The 17266-nt window shown below is 39.8% G+C and overlaps 1 protein-coding gene across 2 annotated transcripts in view; it reads right to left on the bottom strand.

The window, feature by feature from the left end:
- Positions 1 to 17266, bottom strand: part of tacc2 (transforming, acidic coiled-coil containing protein 2) — a 63506-nt gene that overhangs the window by 27298 nt on the left and 18942 nt on the right. The window contains exons 4-6 of one of the 2 annotated variants that reach the window (XM_089117072.1): positions 10235 to 16948; positions 9620 to 9823; positions 5778 to 6035 (exon numbers count right to left, since the gene is read on the bottom strand). In XM_089117072.1, coding sequence (XP_088973198.1) covers positions 5778 to 6035; positions 9620 to 9823; positions 10235 to 16948 — 7176 coding nt within the window. Of the gene's footprint in view, positions 1 to 5777; positions 6036 to 9619; positions 9824 to 10234; positions 16949 to 17266 lie in introns of those variants that run through there. The other variant, XM_089117073.1, reaches the window with a different exon arrangement.

Below are 17266 nucleotides of genomic sequence, written 5' to 3'. Positions count from 1 at the left end.
CAAATTCCAGGCTTTTTTTGCACAAAGGTCAGTTCCAACAATAAAATAACTATTGTAGCCAAAGGGATGAGGATAAAATGTAATATACAGTCTAATGAAAATATGCTATATAAACAAAGGCACATTTGTTTTATCTACACTTTTAAAGGAGTAGCTTGCTTTAAAAATGTAATTTGTCTCACAATTTTGTAATTTTGTTCTAAACCTTATGTACACTCTAAAAATGCTGGGTTGTTTTAACCCAACTTTGGGTCAAATATGGACAAACCCAAACATTGGGTTAAAAATGTAGTTAAAATGTAACACAATGGCTGGGTTTGTCGTTAAATAGTTGGGTTAAAACAACCCAGGAATTTCTAAAGTGTAATTTCTTCTTTGGGACTTGAAAATAATCAGAATACCTTAACTATTTTCCGTACAATAAAAGTGGATGGGGACCAGAGGCTGTAAAGCTACAAAAAGGACTGAAAAAGCACAATAAATGTGTTATAACACTAGTCCATATAATCTATTTAAAGTCTACTGAAGCAAAATGAAGGCTTTATGTAGGCAAACTGAAATTTAAGTAATAATGCGTCACAAGTTTTTCAATTTGCCCTTGAAAAACTTCTTTGACAGCTGTGATGAACATTGACTTTCATTATATGGAAGAGAGCAGCCTGGACACTATACTAAATCTAATCTAAATCTTGTTTTATGTTCCACAAAATAAATAAATAAATGTATTTTTGTAAAAGATGACAGAATGGTCATTTTCGGGTGTATTATTCCTAGATTTACAGCAGGCTTTTTACCACAAACCAACAGAGGTATAGAACCCCACTCCACATAAACAAAATTGCATATTTTTCATAGTCACTGCCATTCCGCTATTCTGAATGTCTACAACATAAATAGCCCCTCTCTCCCTCTATCTCTCTCACTCTCTTTCTCTTTCCCCACCCCCTTTTCTCCAACACATTTGAGTGTTCTATTTCAGCACCATCTCTCTCATTCTCTCGGTGCTGCAGCATTAGCCTCCATCCCCCACAAAAACACACATCTCTCCCTTATTAAATACAGCCATTACTCCCCCATCCAGACGTCTGCAAAGCCCGCCAGACTGGAACGCAAACATCAATATGTAGAAACACATACACCAGAGCCTTATTACCACAATCAAACGGCAAACGTAAATATACATTATGTCCTATTGTGACATCATGAGCCCAATAACAATCCCCTCCCTCTATGTAATTGGCATTTCTCTGTAATTTTTCTATGTAATTCTCTGACAAATATTTCGGAATGGTTATTTTTCTCCTCTTTTCACAAGCTGAAATAATACTTGTGAATATGCATTCAACTGAGACTCAAACCAGGTGACTCAAACTCAAACCAGGAGACTTAAACCACCACAACAACAACAACACCACCAGCGACGACAATGAGGTCATCAAGAACCCCCATCTCTTCTCCTCGGGTTCTTACTCACATGCTCTCGGGACACTCATGAGATGGACAGAGGGGCTGTCCGTTCTCAGCGGACTCCACTGCTCCCATCCTCTGCTATATGATCTCCACTGGCACCCGTCTCCTCCTCCTCCCCCCAACCTGCGCCTCCTGTTCCTCCACGTCTCTCGTCCTGAGGGCCCTTGGGCTGGCGTCAGACTCGCGCTTATTCGCTGCAGTAGAGCCGGAGCAGATGGCATCAGGGGCATACGGGTGACCCACACTCAGCCCTCAGCATCACTTCCTTTCGCTCTCTCGGACTCCTTTTCTGTCTCTGTCTACATTGCATCAGATGGAGGCTGTATCACTCCGTGTATCCTTGACAACAATAGAACAGAACTGCTAAGCCTTATGGGTAGAGAAGTGGAAGGATGCGAAGACGAGTGAACAAGAGAGAACGGAGGGAGTAAGAGATGCTCCTGCTCTCTAGCAACTCCGTCTTCTCATTGGATTGTTGTGGCGTTTGGCAAAGTGGCTGCAGGTTTTCTCCATAACCCCTCCCACTCTGTGTGTGTCTCTCTCTCTCCCTCTCTCTCTCTCTCTCTCTCTACCTCCCTAGGGACCAGAGTGCTTTAAAAGATGAGCAGCTTTTCCCTGTCGATCTGAGCTCTCTTGTGGCTGATCAGCACAGCGAACGCAAACAATAGCCGACCCCACGTCAAGCCAAAATACACAGGTGTCCTTTTTACACGCTGAGACACAGAAAGACACAAAGGCATGTGGTATTCCTACTATTACGTGATTCCCTTAAATCACATTACTATCCATCCCGTCAAAGCAGATTTCTTAATTTAAAAAGAAGAAACTTGACCCTGATGGTCACTTTAGGGTCTTCCAAACCTGTAGGACATTATTTATTCTGTGGAACATAAAAAATATATTTTAAATAATGTTGGGTCCAAACAACTTTGAAGCCCATTGACTTCCACAGAAGAAAGAAAGTAATACATGTTTTGAATGACATAATTGATGACAGAAATGTACATTTTGGTAGAATTATCCCTATAATACAGTATTTGTTTCAGTCTTTGTGATTTTTCATCATCTGAAGTAATTTCAGCATTATAACATGCATCACACATAAAAAATATTACATTACTTCTGTACATAAACATTCAATTTAATGATTTCAATGGATTCTCTGATACCATGACATTTCTAAAAAGTGCATTTCTACTTTGTAAGAGTTAATGCTTGAAAAATGTCTGTCAAATGGGTTCTGATGGGGTCAATGAAACATTAAAATTCTTGCCTATCCAAAAATCAACAGAGAATCTATCTAATAGCAACATGTAATAAAATCAACCAATAAAGCATAAATGAACTGCATGTACAACAGACTTGATTTACAACTGCTCTCTCAACGGTTTCAGATCTTTCTATTTGCTCAGGTCAAAGTCATTATTTATCGACCCCTCTGAGAACAGGAAGGGGTAATGGCAGAAAGCAGCCTTCAGTCCTGATGTTCTCAAATGACAGAAACAGATACATTCACAAATTCAATTGATATGTTGTGAAAGGGATAGTTGGTGTGATCTGAAAAATGAAATGAGAATGAAAACGACAGAACATGAAAATGAGAGACAACTCAAAGAAAAGAGTTTATCAGCCTGAAGGGGAGTAGCACCAATTCATAGAGGTCAAGCTAATCCATATTGATTTACAGCAAGAGACAGCAGCAGTTGTGGGAAATTGGGACATTGGTGGGGGGATCTGAAATTTGAGGATTACAAATCTATTGTTCACTCGTGAGAAAGCAGAACAAAGAGATTTTCACACAGATCTGCCCATTCACTTATAGAGCCTGAGGACTGGACACGGAGTAGGGAAAGGTTTCATGCCCCAAAGTTAACCGAAGCTTTGTTGTGCTCCTGTGTTTGTATATGACATTATTATGAACCTCTGAAGAAACAATTATTAGCAAAATTAAGATGCACCTGAAACTAACTCTGAGCTTGAGGCCTTTTTTCTGAAGAGAAAGAAGAAAAAGGTGGGCAGTGACTCTTCAAGAAAGAAAGAAATCAACTATACAAAAAATAAAAATAAAACAAAATAAATAAATAATAAAAAAAAATATATATATATATATATATATATATATATATATATATATATACACAATAAAATATTAAGGAGTGCATAAATAATTTATTTTTCTAAAAGAAAGACTGTCCAACAGATTACAGTACATTTTGATGTGGTGCAACCACGAAAGATATTGCAAAGGCTGTTTTTTGTTTAAAGATTCATAACATGGGCTTTTAGTATCTAGGCTGAACTTACTTTCAGCATCAAGTATAGTTCACTTGGCCCTGAAGAAGACCATCTGTTGGTCGAAACATGTTGGCTTGACACTTTTTTATTATGAAATAAGCCAGTTCCAATAAAGGCTTTTTAATCATCACCTTCTCCTCATCCGTTCTTTGAGTGCCTGGGACCTGCATGTTGTTATAGTTATTATTAATTTTTGGTCTAGGAAAAATATTCATATTTGCTATGACTCTCAAACCCTTAAATCTGCCACCAGTGTGATGTATTGAATATATTAAGCTTATTGAACTATATCGAGTGAGATATATTGAGCTACATTTTTCCATGACAAATGTGTAAATGTTTACCTAAACATGTCTTACAAACCAGAATTACTGTGTGTTTAAATACTATTAACTCATACACTAAATCATACGTACTAACAAATGACCTCTCTTATCAAAAGAGAAAGACTGAAAAGATAAAGGAGGAATGCCCTTGGTAGCAGTTTCATTCCCCTAATGGAATTTTTATGTTGAGATGCATCAAGCTGGCGCCTCAGGACATCAGTTTTAATGTGGCTGTATGGTGGGGGACTTCCTAAAGAAATCTCATTATGCAAATGCTGCTTTTAGATTTTACACCATTTAGATTATTAAGAATATTAAGACTCTTAATATAAAATAAAAAGTTTGATTTAACAGGGGTCCAGTGTGAGGTAATTTGTTCGAACAATACACTGTCAAAAATGTACAAATATTGATACAATAGCTTGCCACTTGAAGGTCCACCTCTGTGCCTTATAAATCGCTAAAGAGTGTGTGTTAGTAGTAATACACATTCTGTTTCCTTTATGGGTAGATAAGATACAACGGTGTACATTTGCCATAGCTACAGTGTAGAACAGTTTATATTACAAATGCAAGCTCTATGCCTGTTCTGATGTGTGTTTTTCAAACTGTGCTGCAGTGGGCAGCAGAGCTCAGGTCCAGAGCAGAAAGAAACACATGCATATGCATGATCGCCCTCTACTGTCTGATAAAAGAAATCTAAGCTGAGCTCATTGTCTGTCAGCCATGCCAACGTGGCCGATTCATCCTGCTCCCTATCCAAACACTGCATAGTTTCAGATAGATGTATAAACATTTACAACAATGTACACAAATGGAAAGGAGTCACCTACAATATTAGCAAAGCACTTAATTGCAACAACTGGATCTTAAAGCAACAGTTTTTTATGCATACATTTATTATAGCATAAATATAGTGGCCCCAAAACATATTTGGACACTTAAGCCAAGCTGTACACTTTATGAATGTCATTGCATTAGATAACAAAATAAAAATGTGGAAAATAAGAACCCTTTTAAGCAAAACATTTCCGTTTTAAATAAATGTTTTAAGTACTAAAATATTAGATATTCTCCTCAAAATCAAAGATAGGAGAGAGGTGATTTATCCAGATTTTTTTTGTTATGAAAGTCTCTTTGAAATTCGAATATAATTTGAATATTTAAAAAAAAAATCAATACTATTCGAATGCTTAAGTTACAATTCGAATATTGCTTTTTTATGTATATATATTTTTTATAATATGCAATGCAATCTTGCCTTTCTCACCACCTTGGCTTACACGCATGTGAAAATGAAATGCTTTTGTTTCGCCTGATGAACAACAAAGATTTGGAATCCATTATTACTGTAATGTTAAGTGCCTGAGACATGAGGTAGTTTAACGCCACCTCTTGGAGGATGAGATCTTATGCTTTTAGGGCATGTAGCAGGTTAGAGGGCCCAACGAGTCAATGTATAGAAAAATAATGTAGGAACTAGATTTTCCAAATAGGAAGTGAATACTGTATAAATAGTAAAAACATTTCTCTGCATTGTCTCAAACCATGAAGGTACTTTACAATAAACAAAAAGCAAAAATAATAGAAACTGAATTTTAGTAGTGAAACATCATCTGTGAAACCGTGGCATTCTAACAATCGTTTAAAGAAGAACTGTTGAACAGCACACTGATTATATCCTACCTTGCTGAAGGTTCAGAGTGCTGGAGCTGTTGGATTTGAAGAGGCAGAGGGGGAGACTCAGGTATATCAGAAGGAGAAGGAGGAAAGGTCTGAGGCTCAGGGGCAGCCCTGTCCGGAGGGGTAGGGGGTGGTGTGGGGAACTCGACTGTGTCCTGCAGCAGGTGGGCAGGGAGGGCAGGAGCAATGCTGTGCTGTGGTGGGGGTGATGAGGGAGAGGCGACAGGCTCACTCCTCTCAGCAGCTTTTATCAGAGGGGGCCTGAACAACACATACATTTCCAAATATTAACACCACAAAAACACATGCAAACACACACAGGGCAGGGTAAGGAGAAAAGCAGTCACCTATAAAATGGTTCATGTAAAAACCATTATTATAGTACGTATAATAGCAGCAATAAGAATGTGACATCTCAGAAATTAATGAAGTAAAAAAAAAAAATATATATATATATATATATATATATATATATATATATATATTATTGTTATTAATATTTCATAATTTTTAAACAATGACTCCCAAAATTTAACAAAATCTGAACAACAAAAAATAACAAATAAAATGTTTAAAAATCTACAAAAAGTTTTGGGTCCATTTCTTTATATACATATACATATACATTTGTACTTTTATTAAACAAGATGGAATTAAATTTAATCAAATGTAACGGTAGAGACATTTTAAATGATACAAAATATTTCTATTTCAAATCTGTTCATTTGAATATCTTTATCTTGATGAACGTTCTATTCATCAAATAATCCTGGAAAAATGTATCAAAGTTTCCATTCAGTGTGACACTAAAGACTGGAGTAATGGCAACTGAAAATTCAGCTGTGTTGTATAATAAAATAAAAAACATAATAAAATAGAAAACAGTTATTTTAAGCTGGAATAATGAAATATTTCTGGAATAATATTTCTGTATTGCAGCCTTGGTGAGCATAATATGTTTAAAAAGCTTTTTTTAAATCTTACTGACCCCAAGACCACTGATTGATTCATAATTGTATACATTTTTGCATAATTGTTCATACAATAATAAATCACAAAACGTTACATCACTTCTACTAAATCACCCTACTTGGCAGGGAAAATGGCAATAGCTGAGCATTACCACAAACAAAACCTAATCCAACAGGCAGAGCAGCAGACAGCCCTTCAGCTGCTCCTATCAAGGGGTGTGCCTCATGTCACATCCTAAAAATACAACTCACTCCAGTCTCCACCACACTGCTTAAACAACTGCACATAGCATTGTGCTATCCTTTCAGTAACAGTTGTAGACAGTTAGCAGAACTGCCCTCTAATCAGGCCTACTCTTATGATCCTCTCCTTATTTTGCTTTAGCCGGATAGTGGGAGATTGCATGCTAGACAGACATAACCACAAAACACAACTTTAATGTTGTACACAACAAGGTTTAAAATGCACCATAGTTAATAGAAAGAGCCCTGGATAAGAATCTGATCTCACAGGAGCAGCTGTGTCTTTAGGAATAAGTCCAGACATGGTTTTTAATAGCAAACAGACTGCAGAAAATAAAGGCAGCAGGAGGGAATTGCTGTTTTACCAGCCATAAAAAATAACAACGTCACTACTGTTAGCGTACTGACAGCAATATTTAAAGCATAATTAGACAAGTATTATTAGGGCCTTTTGTCTTGTTTTATAATGTACAATTGTTAAACATTTTGACTAAGCACCTCTTTTAAAAGCTTCCCTAAAGTAATTGTTTGATTAACTCAAAATAATTGCTATGGATAACACTTGTTGCCATGGTCACTGTTGCTTAGCTCCAGTCACGCATCATAAAGTTTCCAAGCCAACCCCTACCTCTCTAGGGAGCTTTTGCATCCACACAGAAACATTCAATCACTTCAGATGTGAAATTACATGTGGATTCAAAATAGATTAAATAGAACCCTCAAATGTGGAATAAGGAACAATCCATCATAATTACAGTGAACAGTTTGGAAATGACATTCAGCTCAGCTGCCCTATATAAAATGTGTGAAAGTTGGAAACACAGAATTTAATGGTAACTGTGTGGGCACTATAAAAATTAGCATGAGCTCTCAAATAAACTCAACCTTTCATTTTAATTCAATGCAAATGCAGTCAGCTGGATATTATGGTAATTTTATAACATTGCTGTGTTTCCATTCAGCTGTTGAGACTCTAGTATAAGAAAAATCTGCAGCTTCCTAAATAATACAGAAAATAAGCTCTCTGGTTTCCTCCGAAGGGAAACCTAAGAGCTTTAACAAATGGTAGCGGCACAGGCTTTTATTAAAATTAGTTACAGTAACCTTAACAAGATAATATTAGCTCATAGATGTGGAAAGTTGGAGGTTAGCCAAAAACATCTGATTATACTTCAGGCAACAGTTGTGCCCTATAATTCCTTTATACACTGTACAAACCCTCAAAAGCCACATAGTTCAAAACTCCATCTCTGATTATTCCAAAATTCAAGAGTAAACTCGCATGCCACAAACTATAAGCATTAGCATTTTATCGGTTCAAGTAAAAATGACTTGACTGCAACCATAAAGTCCTGTGTATAATTTACTTCATTCCTTACAATAATGGAATTTAACCTTCTGTCAAAACTAACCAAATCATTAGCATTAGTTGTATGATGCTGTCAAAACACAGCACAAGCAAGCCAGCAAATTTGAAAGACATAAAGAGACACACTTCCTTATTTCCTCCCCGTCTTCCTACTGACCCTCCCCCCATCTATTCAGTGAGATCATCACAAACCATCTGTAATTAGCATCTCTCAAAATACCTATAAGCCCGTATTCCTCAGCAACTTTCACTATTAGTCAAATTAAAAGAGAAAAATATCATTTTAAACAGCAAATGACAGTATAGAACTCACCCGAGATCAGCAACCAAAGTACAGATTGCGACTATTCTTTTAGGCAAGCCACTCAAAATTCCTCAGGCAGCCACTTTACACTACCTCTCTCTTTTATTTCTCTGTATCTCTCTCCCTTTCTCGCAGTCTCTCGTGAGTATCTATCTATCTATCTCTCTCTATATATATATATCCGTCTATCCATCTATCTATTCACTCTGAGTGGACTAATATTCTCAACTGGGGCTGCCCTGAACGATGGCTTTTGTTCCTGACTGACTGACGGACCTCTTGGTATGACCTCATGTGAGGGCGTTGGTGCAAATAGCAAACACATATGCATGCTTTAGCAAGACATGTGCATGCACACACATACTGACAGATACAGGCAAAATTCCTTTAGTCCACATCTGTGTCAAGTAACGAAGTGTGGGGCGCTCGGGGATACTGGGTCAAATGTCCAGTCAAAGTCTGTATCTCTTCTTTTCCCTCATTTTCACTCTTTATCATTTTGTCCACCACTCTCTCTTTCCGTTTATCTTTCTGTCTCTCTGCCTCCCACGTGTCTTTCTAAATGAGGCTGAAATCTTTGACTGACAAGCACCAAGTGCTCCACTTTCATCTGTTGTGGCTGCTGCAACAGAGCAGATATAGAATGAAGAGTGGGAGTCTTCAAAAAATAGATATTTGAACACCCACATAGAAATATGGTTAATTTAACCAATGACATACATACAGCTTAGACCATACAGACAAAAATCTAACACATTTATTTGAAAAAAAACCAAAGTGATGCCCCCGACTACACTGCATGAGCCTTCTATCAATAATGATATTCCAGCATTATTTTACATTACATTATCTTAATGTAATATCTCATAATAGTCATTTACATTCCTGTGTGGTTTGTAGCAGTAGATTCAATAACAAACCAAAGTAAGTGCATAAGAGGTATTTACAAAAGTCTCACCTGCAGTCTTCTTGTTCTTCTGGCTGTTCAGTAACAGAGAGAAAACTGTCCTCAGGCGCAGTGGAAAGACTCTCCTCAGTAGCAAAGGGCAAACTCTCCTCAGGAGCAGGGGGGAAACTCTCATCAGGAGCAGGGGGGAAATATTCCTCAGTTGGGGTTCGGAATTCTAGTTCAGCCTGAGGCGAACCGAGGGTCTCAAATGGTCTGGAAAGAAAAATAAATAGAAAGAGCAGATGAATAAATTATGCTTACTGTTTGTCTTAATGCAAATGCCTTATAGCCTGCGTGCATGCGTGTGTTGTGCTCAAATATGAGAAGCCCAGTGTGTGTGTTTGTGTGTGGGCATGAAAGGATTCTTTCTTGCCCTAAAGGGCACGAGTTGATGTCACTGTTGAGGTCACTCTCAGGAGATAATGGTCTTTTCACACAAAACATCACACAATCATAAAACACTTCTATGATTGTACTCAATTCCAAGTTCTGTGATACACTGTTCTTAATAAATAATTTAATAAATTACATTTATTTAGACATTTCTGCGAGTGAAACAAAGTCACTTTCCCTCAATCTCTCTTATTTAAAAAAAAAACACAACCACATCGATTTGAAAAGTACCTGTTTTCTGTAGCTCCACAGGTAGTCTCATCTCTGTGCTCTGGAATGATCTGAGACATGGAGGCTGTTTCCTTCGGAGCTTTGAGCCAATCAGAACTGTCAGAAGAGTTGACTGAACTCTCAGGTACAGAGACTACACTTAGGTCTTGTCTATCTGAACGGTCTTCAACTGGTGATACCTGGTCTGAACCCAGAAACACATCTGCAGATTCTAACACCTTGCTGACTTCCTCTTCACTAATTTCACTGTAATCTTTCAGTGTTGCTTTTTCAGTAAGAAGCGATTCTATGTCTCCACAATAGCTATCTGCTGTGTCAGGATTTTGCTTGCGACTACTTCTAGATGTATCTGTGACAGTTTCACATAAAGTTTGAATAAAAGACTTGGGCTGCTGACTAGACTGTTGATTGCCTGTGAGAGGTTGCTGAAGGGAATCCTGGGGGTCAGTCACCAAGTAGACAGCGGTCTCAGGGTATAACAATGACGCAACCTTTTTCATTTCAATCAGTGTCCCATCAGTGACTTCCTCTATTGGCTGGTCTACATTACCGACTATTGCTTCATCAGGGGAAGATAAAGAGTGCTCCTCCAGCTTGCTTTGGTTTTCTTTGGACATGCTTTCTTTCACTATAGTCTCTGAAGACTTAGGTTCAGCCCTTTTGGACATCTCTATGCATTCTTTTTCAACGGTCTTATTCTCTTTTTCGTCCTCTGTCTGTTTATTTATCTTTTCTTGACTTCCTTCTGGCTGTTGTCTGTCGTTTGAACCAGTGTCTTCTGCTTTCATAGTACTGGTTGTGTTTTCAGAGCCTGAACAAGTTCTTACATGTTGTGACTGCATGAGCTGCTGTTCAGAACACTGTGTATCCTGCTCCTCTGTGATTTGGGTACGGACTGGGAATTGCTCTGACAAATGCTTATTAAGCTGCTCCATCCTCCAGACGGCTGTCTCAGATTGCTGAGAGGAATTAGGAGCATTGGACTCTACTGCATCTTTAGAAGCATGGTCCACACTTATCTCTTTTTCCTCTTCAATACTTTCTTGGAGCAAAGAAGCAGATAAAGTGAATGTGGTGGAGAGCTGCTCATCAGAGGACTGAAAAACTAACTCTTTCGTTTGCTGAAGTTGGGAAGTTCCTTCAGGAGACATCTGTGCAATATCACTCATTGAATCACAACAGATCGCAGTGTTTCCAATGTCTCCAGGCGTAACAGAAGCGCAACATTTCTCATTTGTCTTTAGTCCTTCTGCATGGTGTGAGAGGCTGGGAAGCACAGAGAATTCACTTGAGTAATTTATAGGAGGTTCTGAGCCTTTCTTGGTGTCAAGGATTTCATCCAACACATTTACATGCTCGTCCACACTAGTCTGTGATTTGGTACATTCTGCATGTTTAGTCACACTTTTCTGGGATGCTGAGATTGAAGGCTCTTTTGCCTCTGTAGGCTCTATAACTTTTTTGACTACTTGAGTTTCAGAAGCCGACAATGCTGTGATAGACAAGTTTGGAGCCGGCTGTGTTTGAATTTCACTTGAAATACCACTAAGATCTATTTTTTGCATACTCTGCTCTTCATTCTGTGGACATACATTGTACACAGCAACATGTGTGTCATTGTTCCCCACCAGTATGGCACTCTCTGATGTGCTGTTTAGCGAATCTTGAGCCTCTGCACTACAATACACCATCACTTTATCTTGCATTTCACTTGCTTCAGCATCTGCATGATTGTTGGTCTCGGCATTTTCGAAACCATTTCTTTTACCCACACTTAACACTGCTTCTGGGACACTCATAAACTTATGTTGCTGCTGAAGCTCTTGGGATTGGGAAAATACCAAATCTGACTGGCTCAAGTCCCTCGGATCTTGTGTGTGGTCTCTCTCGGGAAAATCAGGATCAGGCACAAAACTAGACTGCAATTTTCCTCTCGGAATGGTTTTATTTAATAGGTTTTCTTCTCCTGATAACTTGAAGTGATTTATTAATGTCTGGTTCTCTCCTTGTGTTTGATCAAAGTTTTCTTTTGCAGCAGTCTTATCCGGTTCGTCAGAGGTATTTTTCCTTTCTTTGCTGTCCTTTTCTGAGACAGATTTTACATTGTCTCTCTCATGTTCTTTCACACACTCCTTGTTTTGCTCTCCTCCCATCACCTGCCTGAACCCTTCGGATACATCTTTATTAATTCTTACATTGTCTACAGACACATAATGATCAGGTTCTTCAGTCAGAAGTGTTTCGCCCGGAAAGTGCATCAGGAGCGAATCACATTTGAGGTCATCATTAGGACTCATTAGGACAATAGGTGTTGATTCAGAGTTATTTTTGTCTTTCTGCTCCCTAAAATCCATTTCTTCTTGTTCCTTTCTTTCATCCTGCTTCCATTTTTTCTGTTCATTTCCTTCTTCCTGTGCGGCACTATTTTCATTTTTTCCACTGGATTCTTCTTCAGTTTCCTTCACACTCTCCTTGCTGTGACCTTCTCCTTTCACCTGCTTGAATCTTTCAGATTCGTCTTCATGATTTAACTCATTGTCTGTTGTAACATTTGTAGATACATTGCATAAATTATTTTCATATTTAGAATGTACATGTCCTTCTCCCTTATCAAATTCTACAGTGCCCGTAGATGCTTCAATCTCTTTCGTCTTTGCATTTCCAACAATATCTGGGGTTGTTGAAATTAGCAGTGAACAACCTGTCTGTTCTAGTCGGTCAGTTGTGAGCAGAAAGGACCCAGATGATGCTGCAATTTCCTGTGCAGAGACACCAACAGTGTAGGGATCGTCTGCATTTTGTTTTCTTAACATGCTTTCATTTACATTTGACTGTTGATTCATTTTGTCTGCATTATTTACAATCTCTGCATCAGACTTACACACAAGGTTCACACTGCAATGCTCCCCGGTTCCTGCTACAGCAATATCACAGTCATTAATGGACTCATAGTGACTCAGCATTGGGCCTGGAGCCTTTAGTACAATGACAGACACATCTCTGGCATCACTGTTACTGCTTTGTTTGGTGGTTGAGGAAAGATCACTTTGTTCTGGTACTGTAGTTTCCGCCGCAGGAGGAGAGGGTACTGCTGTATCTCCAGCATCCACTGCATCACTTTTAATTATTTCACCAGTAAACTGTGATTCTGTCTGATGTGTCAGCATGTCTGCACACTTATCAGGTTTTGACAGGAGTGGCACCTCTGTGGTTGTAGTAGGATGCTCGGTGTTGGATGTTTTGTCTGGTTGAGTGCAAGGACACATGCTGTCTGTGTCGGGAGCTACTGCTGGAGACATGGAGCTGGTTTTAACCTGTGACTCCTCTTCATGCGTGTATTTTTCTATGCATAACTCATTCTGTCGACTGTCATTCACAAAATTCTTTGAATTACCTGGACATATTACTTCTATATCATCTACTTCAGGCAACGCACCTCCCTTTATTTTGTCAGTCTCTTCGTTCAGCCTTTCCTTGCTGCCAAATAGCATTTCTATATGTCTCTGTTCAACTCCTTTAGACACAGCAATATCATCCTGCTCACCATCCACAGCAGGACTGCTGTTACGACCCTCTTGTAGAGAAACGTCCTGTAGTAAAACACTATTCTTCTCAGTGGATGCTGACTCATCTGTATCACTTGGACTGATCTGAGTAACATTCAAAGACTCTTTATATTCTTGGTTCTGTTTAATTGCTTCAGTTTCTTCCAGAATTTCATTAACCACATCCTTTGTTTCAGAAACACCAGTGGTCTCATCTGCAGCTGACAGTGATGAAAATATAACATCAGTTTCATCTGTCACTTTTCCACTTTCTTCACAACCACCCATATTTCCATTCACATTTTCTTCAAGTTTTACAGTACTCTCACCCTGCTCTTGAGATGTGCTGGTTGTTTCTATGCAGTCCTTTGACCCTTCATATGTCGTTTCCACTTGTTCCTCAAAAGCAGTAGGTTCTTTTAATGCACTGGATTTTTCCTCTTCTATGTCTGGTTTGTTGGTGCTGAAAAAACCTTTAAAGTTAAAGCTAGTTTCTTTTACCGGGTGTCGAAGACTTTCAAATACCATCAGTGGAGGCAGAGAGGCACATTCAGTCATTTGGCTTTTGAGTGCTGTATCCTTTTGGTCCTCAAAAGAGCTCTGCATACCTTTTGGAGACATACGCTCTTCCAACTTGGTACAACTTCCGGCGATATCCCTCATGCTCACTTGTAGCTTAGTTGTTTGAGATGCGTCTTCACTTGTAGGAATTGTTGTTTCTGTCTTGATGGATGTCTCACAGCTTGCGGTTCTAGTTTGTGAAGAGCTCTGTACCTGTTGATTGTCGACTTGTGCAGCAAGGCATTTGTTTTCTGAAGAAAATGCTGGCGGAAATGATCTGTCGCTGCCAAGCAATTCTGCTCCTGATGCTCGTGGGCTTGGATTCAGATTAGCCTCTTCCTCTCTCTGCGTTTCTGTCTCTGTAGAATTTATGTGGGAAAGAGGAGGGGGTGGGCTGATGGAGACGCAGTTGTTTATTCTGTTGATGGTGAGAGGAATCGGGGCTGTGCCTGCTGTGACAGGAAGGATGAGGTCACTCTCGTCCTGTGTCGCCACTAGTGATGCTGTGATGCCGTGGGATGGACACGTCTCGGTTGCTGCCTCTGTCTGTGACACCCTGCCGGTATGTGCTGCGTTCTGTGCTCCTCCTTCGCTTGTCTCTTTCCCCTCTTCTTCACTCTCTCCTTTTCTCTTCTTTGATCGGGAACTCCCACCCTCCCAATCACATGTTCCAAGGATGCCTGGAGAGGAATATGTGACCAGAGCTTTGTCCTCTGTGTCGACCGTGCCTGTATCCTTGTTTCCAGCTGGGGAGAGTGCGATCAGCGGACCCCCTCCCTTCCTCTCGCTCTCTGTCGAGTTGTGTGGCATTTTGTTGCCACTGCTCTCCTCAGTCGCCTCCTCTTTCGGAACAGGTGAGCACTTAATCTTTGGAAAGATTACTGAGGTGCATTGCCGTCCCTGTTCAGTCGTAATTTCAGTTAATGTTCCCCGTGAGCTTGGAGACTCATCTGCTTCCAGCACTGTCGATTCTCTCTCTGCTGCTTGTACTATTATTGCGACACTTTTGAACGCATCATCTCTCTTCTTCTCTCCCTCGCTTTCTATCATTTCTGGCATCGTGGGTGTTTGTAGCAATGTGGAAGCAGCAGACTCTGCTGAAGCCTGTTCAAGGGCACTCTCTTCCTCCTCTTCTTCTTCTGCAACGGTTTGGTTCAGAGAGTGTGAATTCCCCCACACTGCTGCGTTTACGTTTGCATCAGCTCCACTCCCTAAAGAAGGTCCATTCTCCGGCTCCAGTGGACATGTCTCCAAGTCATATCTCCCTTTGAGCTCATGTTCAGGGGCTGTTTTAGCTTGGCCGAAATCAATCACAACAGCAGATGCATCAGACACATTTTTCTCATGTTTTACTTCCCCTGTCGTACAGTGGCTGTGGTGTATGGTTTCATCTTCTGATATTGATTTGTAGGGTCCATCTGTCTGGTCCTGGTCATGTTGCTCTGGCCCCTGTGGAGAGTGCAGTATTAGGGCAGGTGGAGCCTCAGCCAGTGAAAAATTAGCTGGGTGAGCCTTGGGTTCTGGAGGTGGGGAGCAGATCAATTGTTTACCCTCAGGACTCAGCTGTTCTGAGAGTCCTAATTCTGGTCTTTGATGCTCAAGGCTGGATCCTACTTTTGTGTTTGTTTCTATCTGTCCACTTATCTGCTGCAGTGTCCCTGACTCCACCTGTTTTTGTGTGTTTGGTTGTAAGCTTATTTTAGCTAACGTATGACCAGCATGTTTATCCATTTGTGGGGATTGGCATGTCAGTAAATCACTAATTAACTGACTATGCGTCTCTATTTTCATCTGCGTAGCTTTTGCGGAACTGGTGACTTCTTCGATCACAGGATTTAACTCTTGAAGTACTCCGGTTTCTCTCTGGGTTGTGTGTGCTATACAATTTATTTGGTTTTCATCTTGTGTGTTCTCACCCTCCAGGGTGTATTTCGAAGAGCACATATCTTGTATTGATTGATCCTGGGTAAGTGTTTCCTTTGTTGCATCCATCTCTGATGTTTTTTGTGTACCTGTCCACATGCTATGCGTTGGTTGTTGGTCGGCTATGTTCCCAACTGTGTCTATTTTTGTCTCTATCTCTGATTTTTTTTGCTGTTCTGCCTCTGACAGCTGGCTAGCTTCCTCACTGTGGTTTTCTGTTATATCCTTGATGTTTTTGACATCCTTAGCTCCAGCTGTACAAGTATTAGTTATCTTTTTTCCAAGAACATAATCTCTGAAGCTTAACACCCTCTCTTCACCTGCTGATGAGTCATTTTTGTGTGCTCCGTTTTCATGGAAATCTCCATGAAATTTGATAGGTTTATGTGAAGATGAACCAAAATCCTTTATGACTTCAGCCTTCTCAGATTGTTCATTTTTCTCATCATTTTCAGGCCGAGCTAAAGAGAAACACCTGTCCAGATCACCTGTAGTCCATGTGTCTGCATGGGAGGTTATTCCAAAAGCAGTCATTTCATCCTCACATTTCTTTAAAGCTTCCTGGAGTTCATAATCCACCTGGGCAGCCAAAGGATTAAGGGATGGAACATCTTGCCGTGGTGTGCTAGACAAGTGGTTCTGGGTCAGCGATGCGGGCTCAGTAGAAACTTTGCCACCATCACAGCTAACAGCGTTCACCAAAAAAGAGACATTAGAATAAATCTGCTCTGAGATACATTCAGTTGTTTATTCCACACCAAGCCAAAGCACTCAACTTCACCTCATGCCAGAGACAGGATGAGAGTTCATGCATGGGCACAACTTAGTGCTTAAAAAGCGAATGAAACTAAAGACACACACACTGCAAAACATGTTTGTTGTCTTAAAGGGATACTCCACTTTTTTTGGAAATAGGCTCATTTTACCACTCCCCCAGAGTTAAACAGTTAAGTTTGACCTTTTATTTAGAAGAATATCGGTAACCAGACAGTTTCTGGTCTCA

This window comes from Pimephales promelas, chromosome 11 (genome assembly GCF_988280905.1).
Source record: "Pimephales promelas chromosome 11, fPimPro1.hap1.1, whole genome shotgun sequence".
Taxonomy (NCBI): domain Eukaryota; kingdom Metazoa; phylum Chordata; class Actinopteri; order Cypriniformes; family Leuciscidae; genus Pimephales; species Pimephales promelas.
Note: the sequence above shows the minus strand (reverse complement) of the source record. Positions and strands in the feature narration are given on the sequence as shown.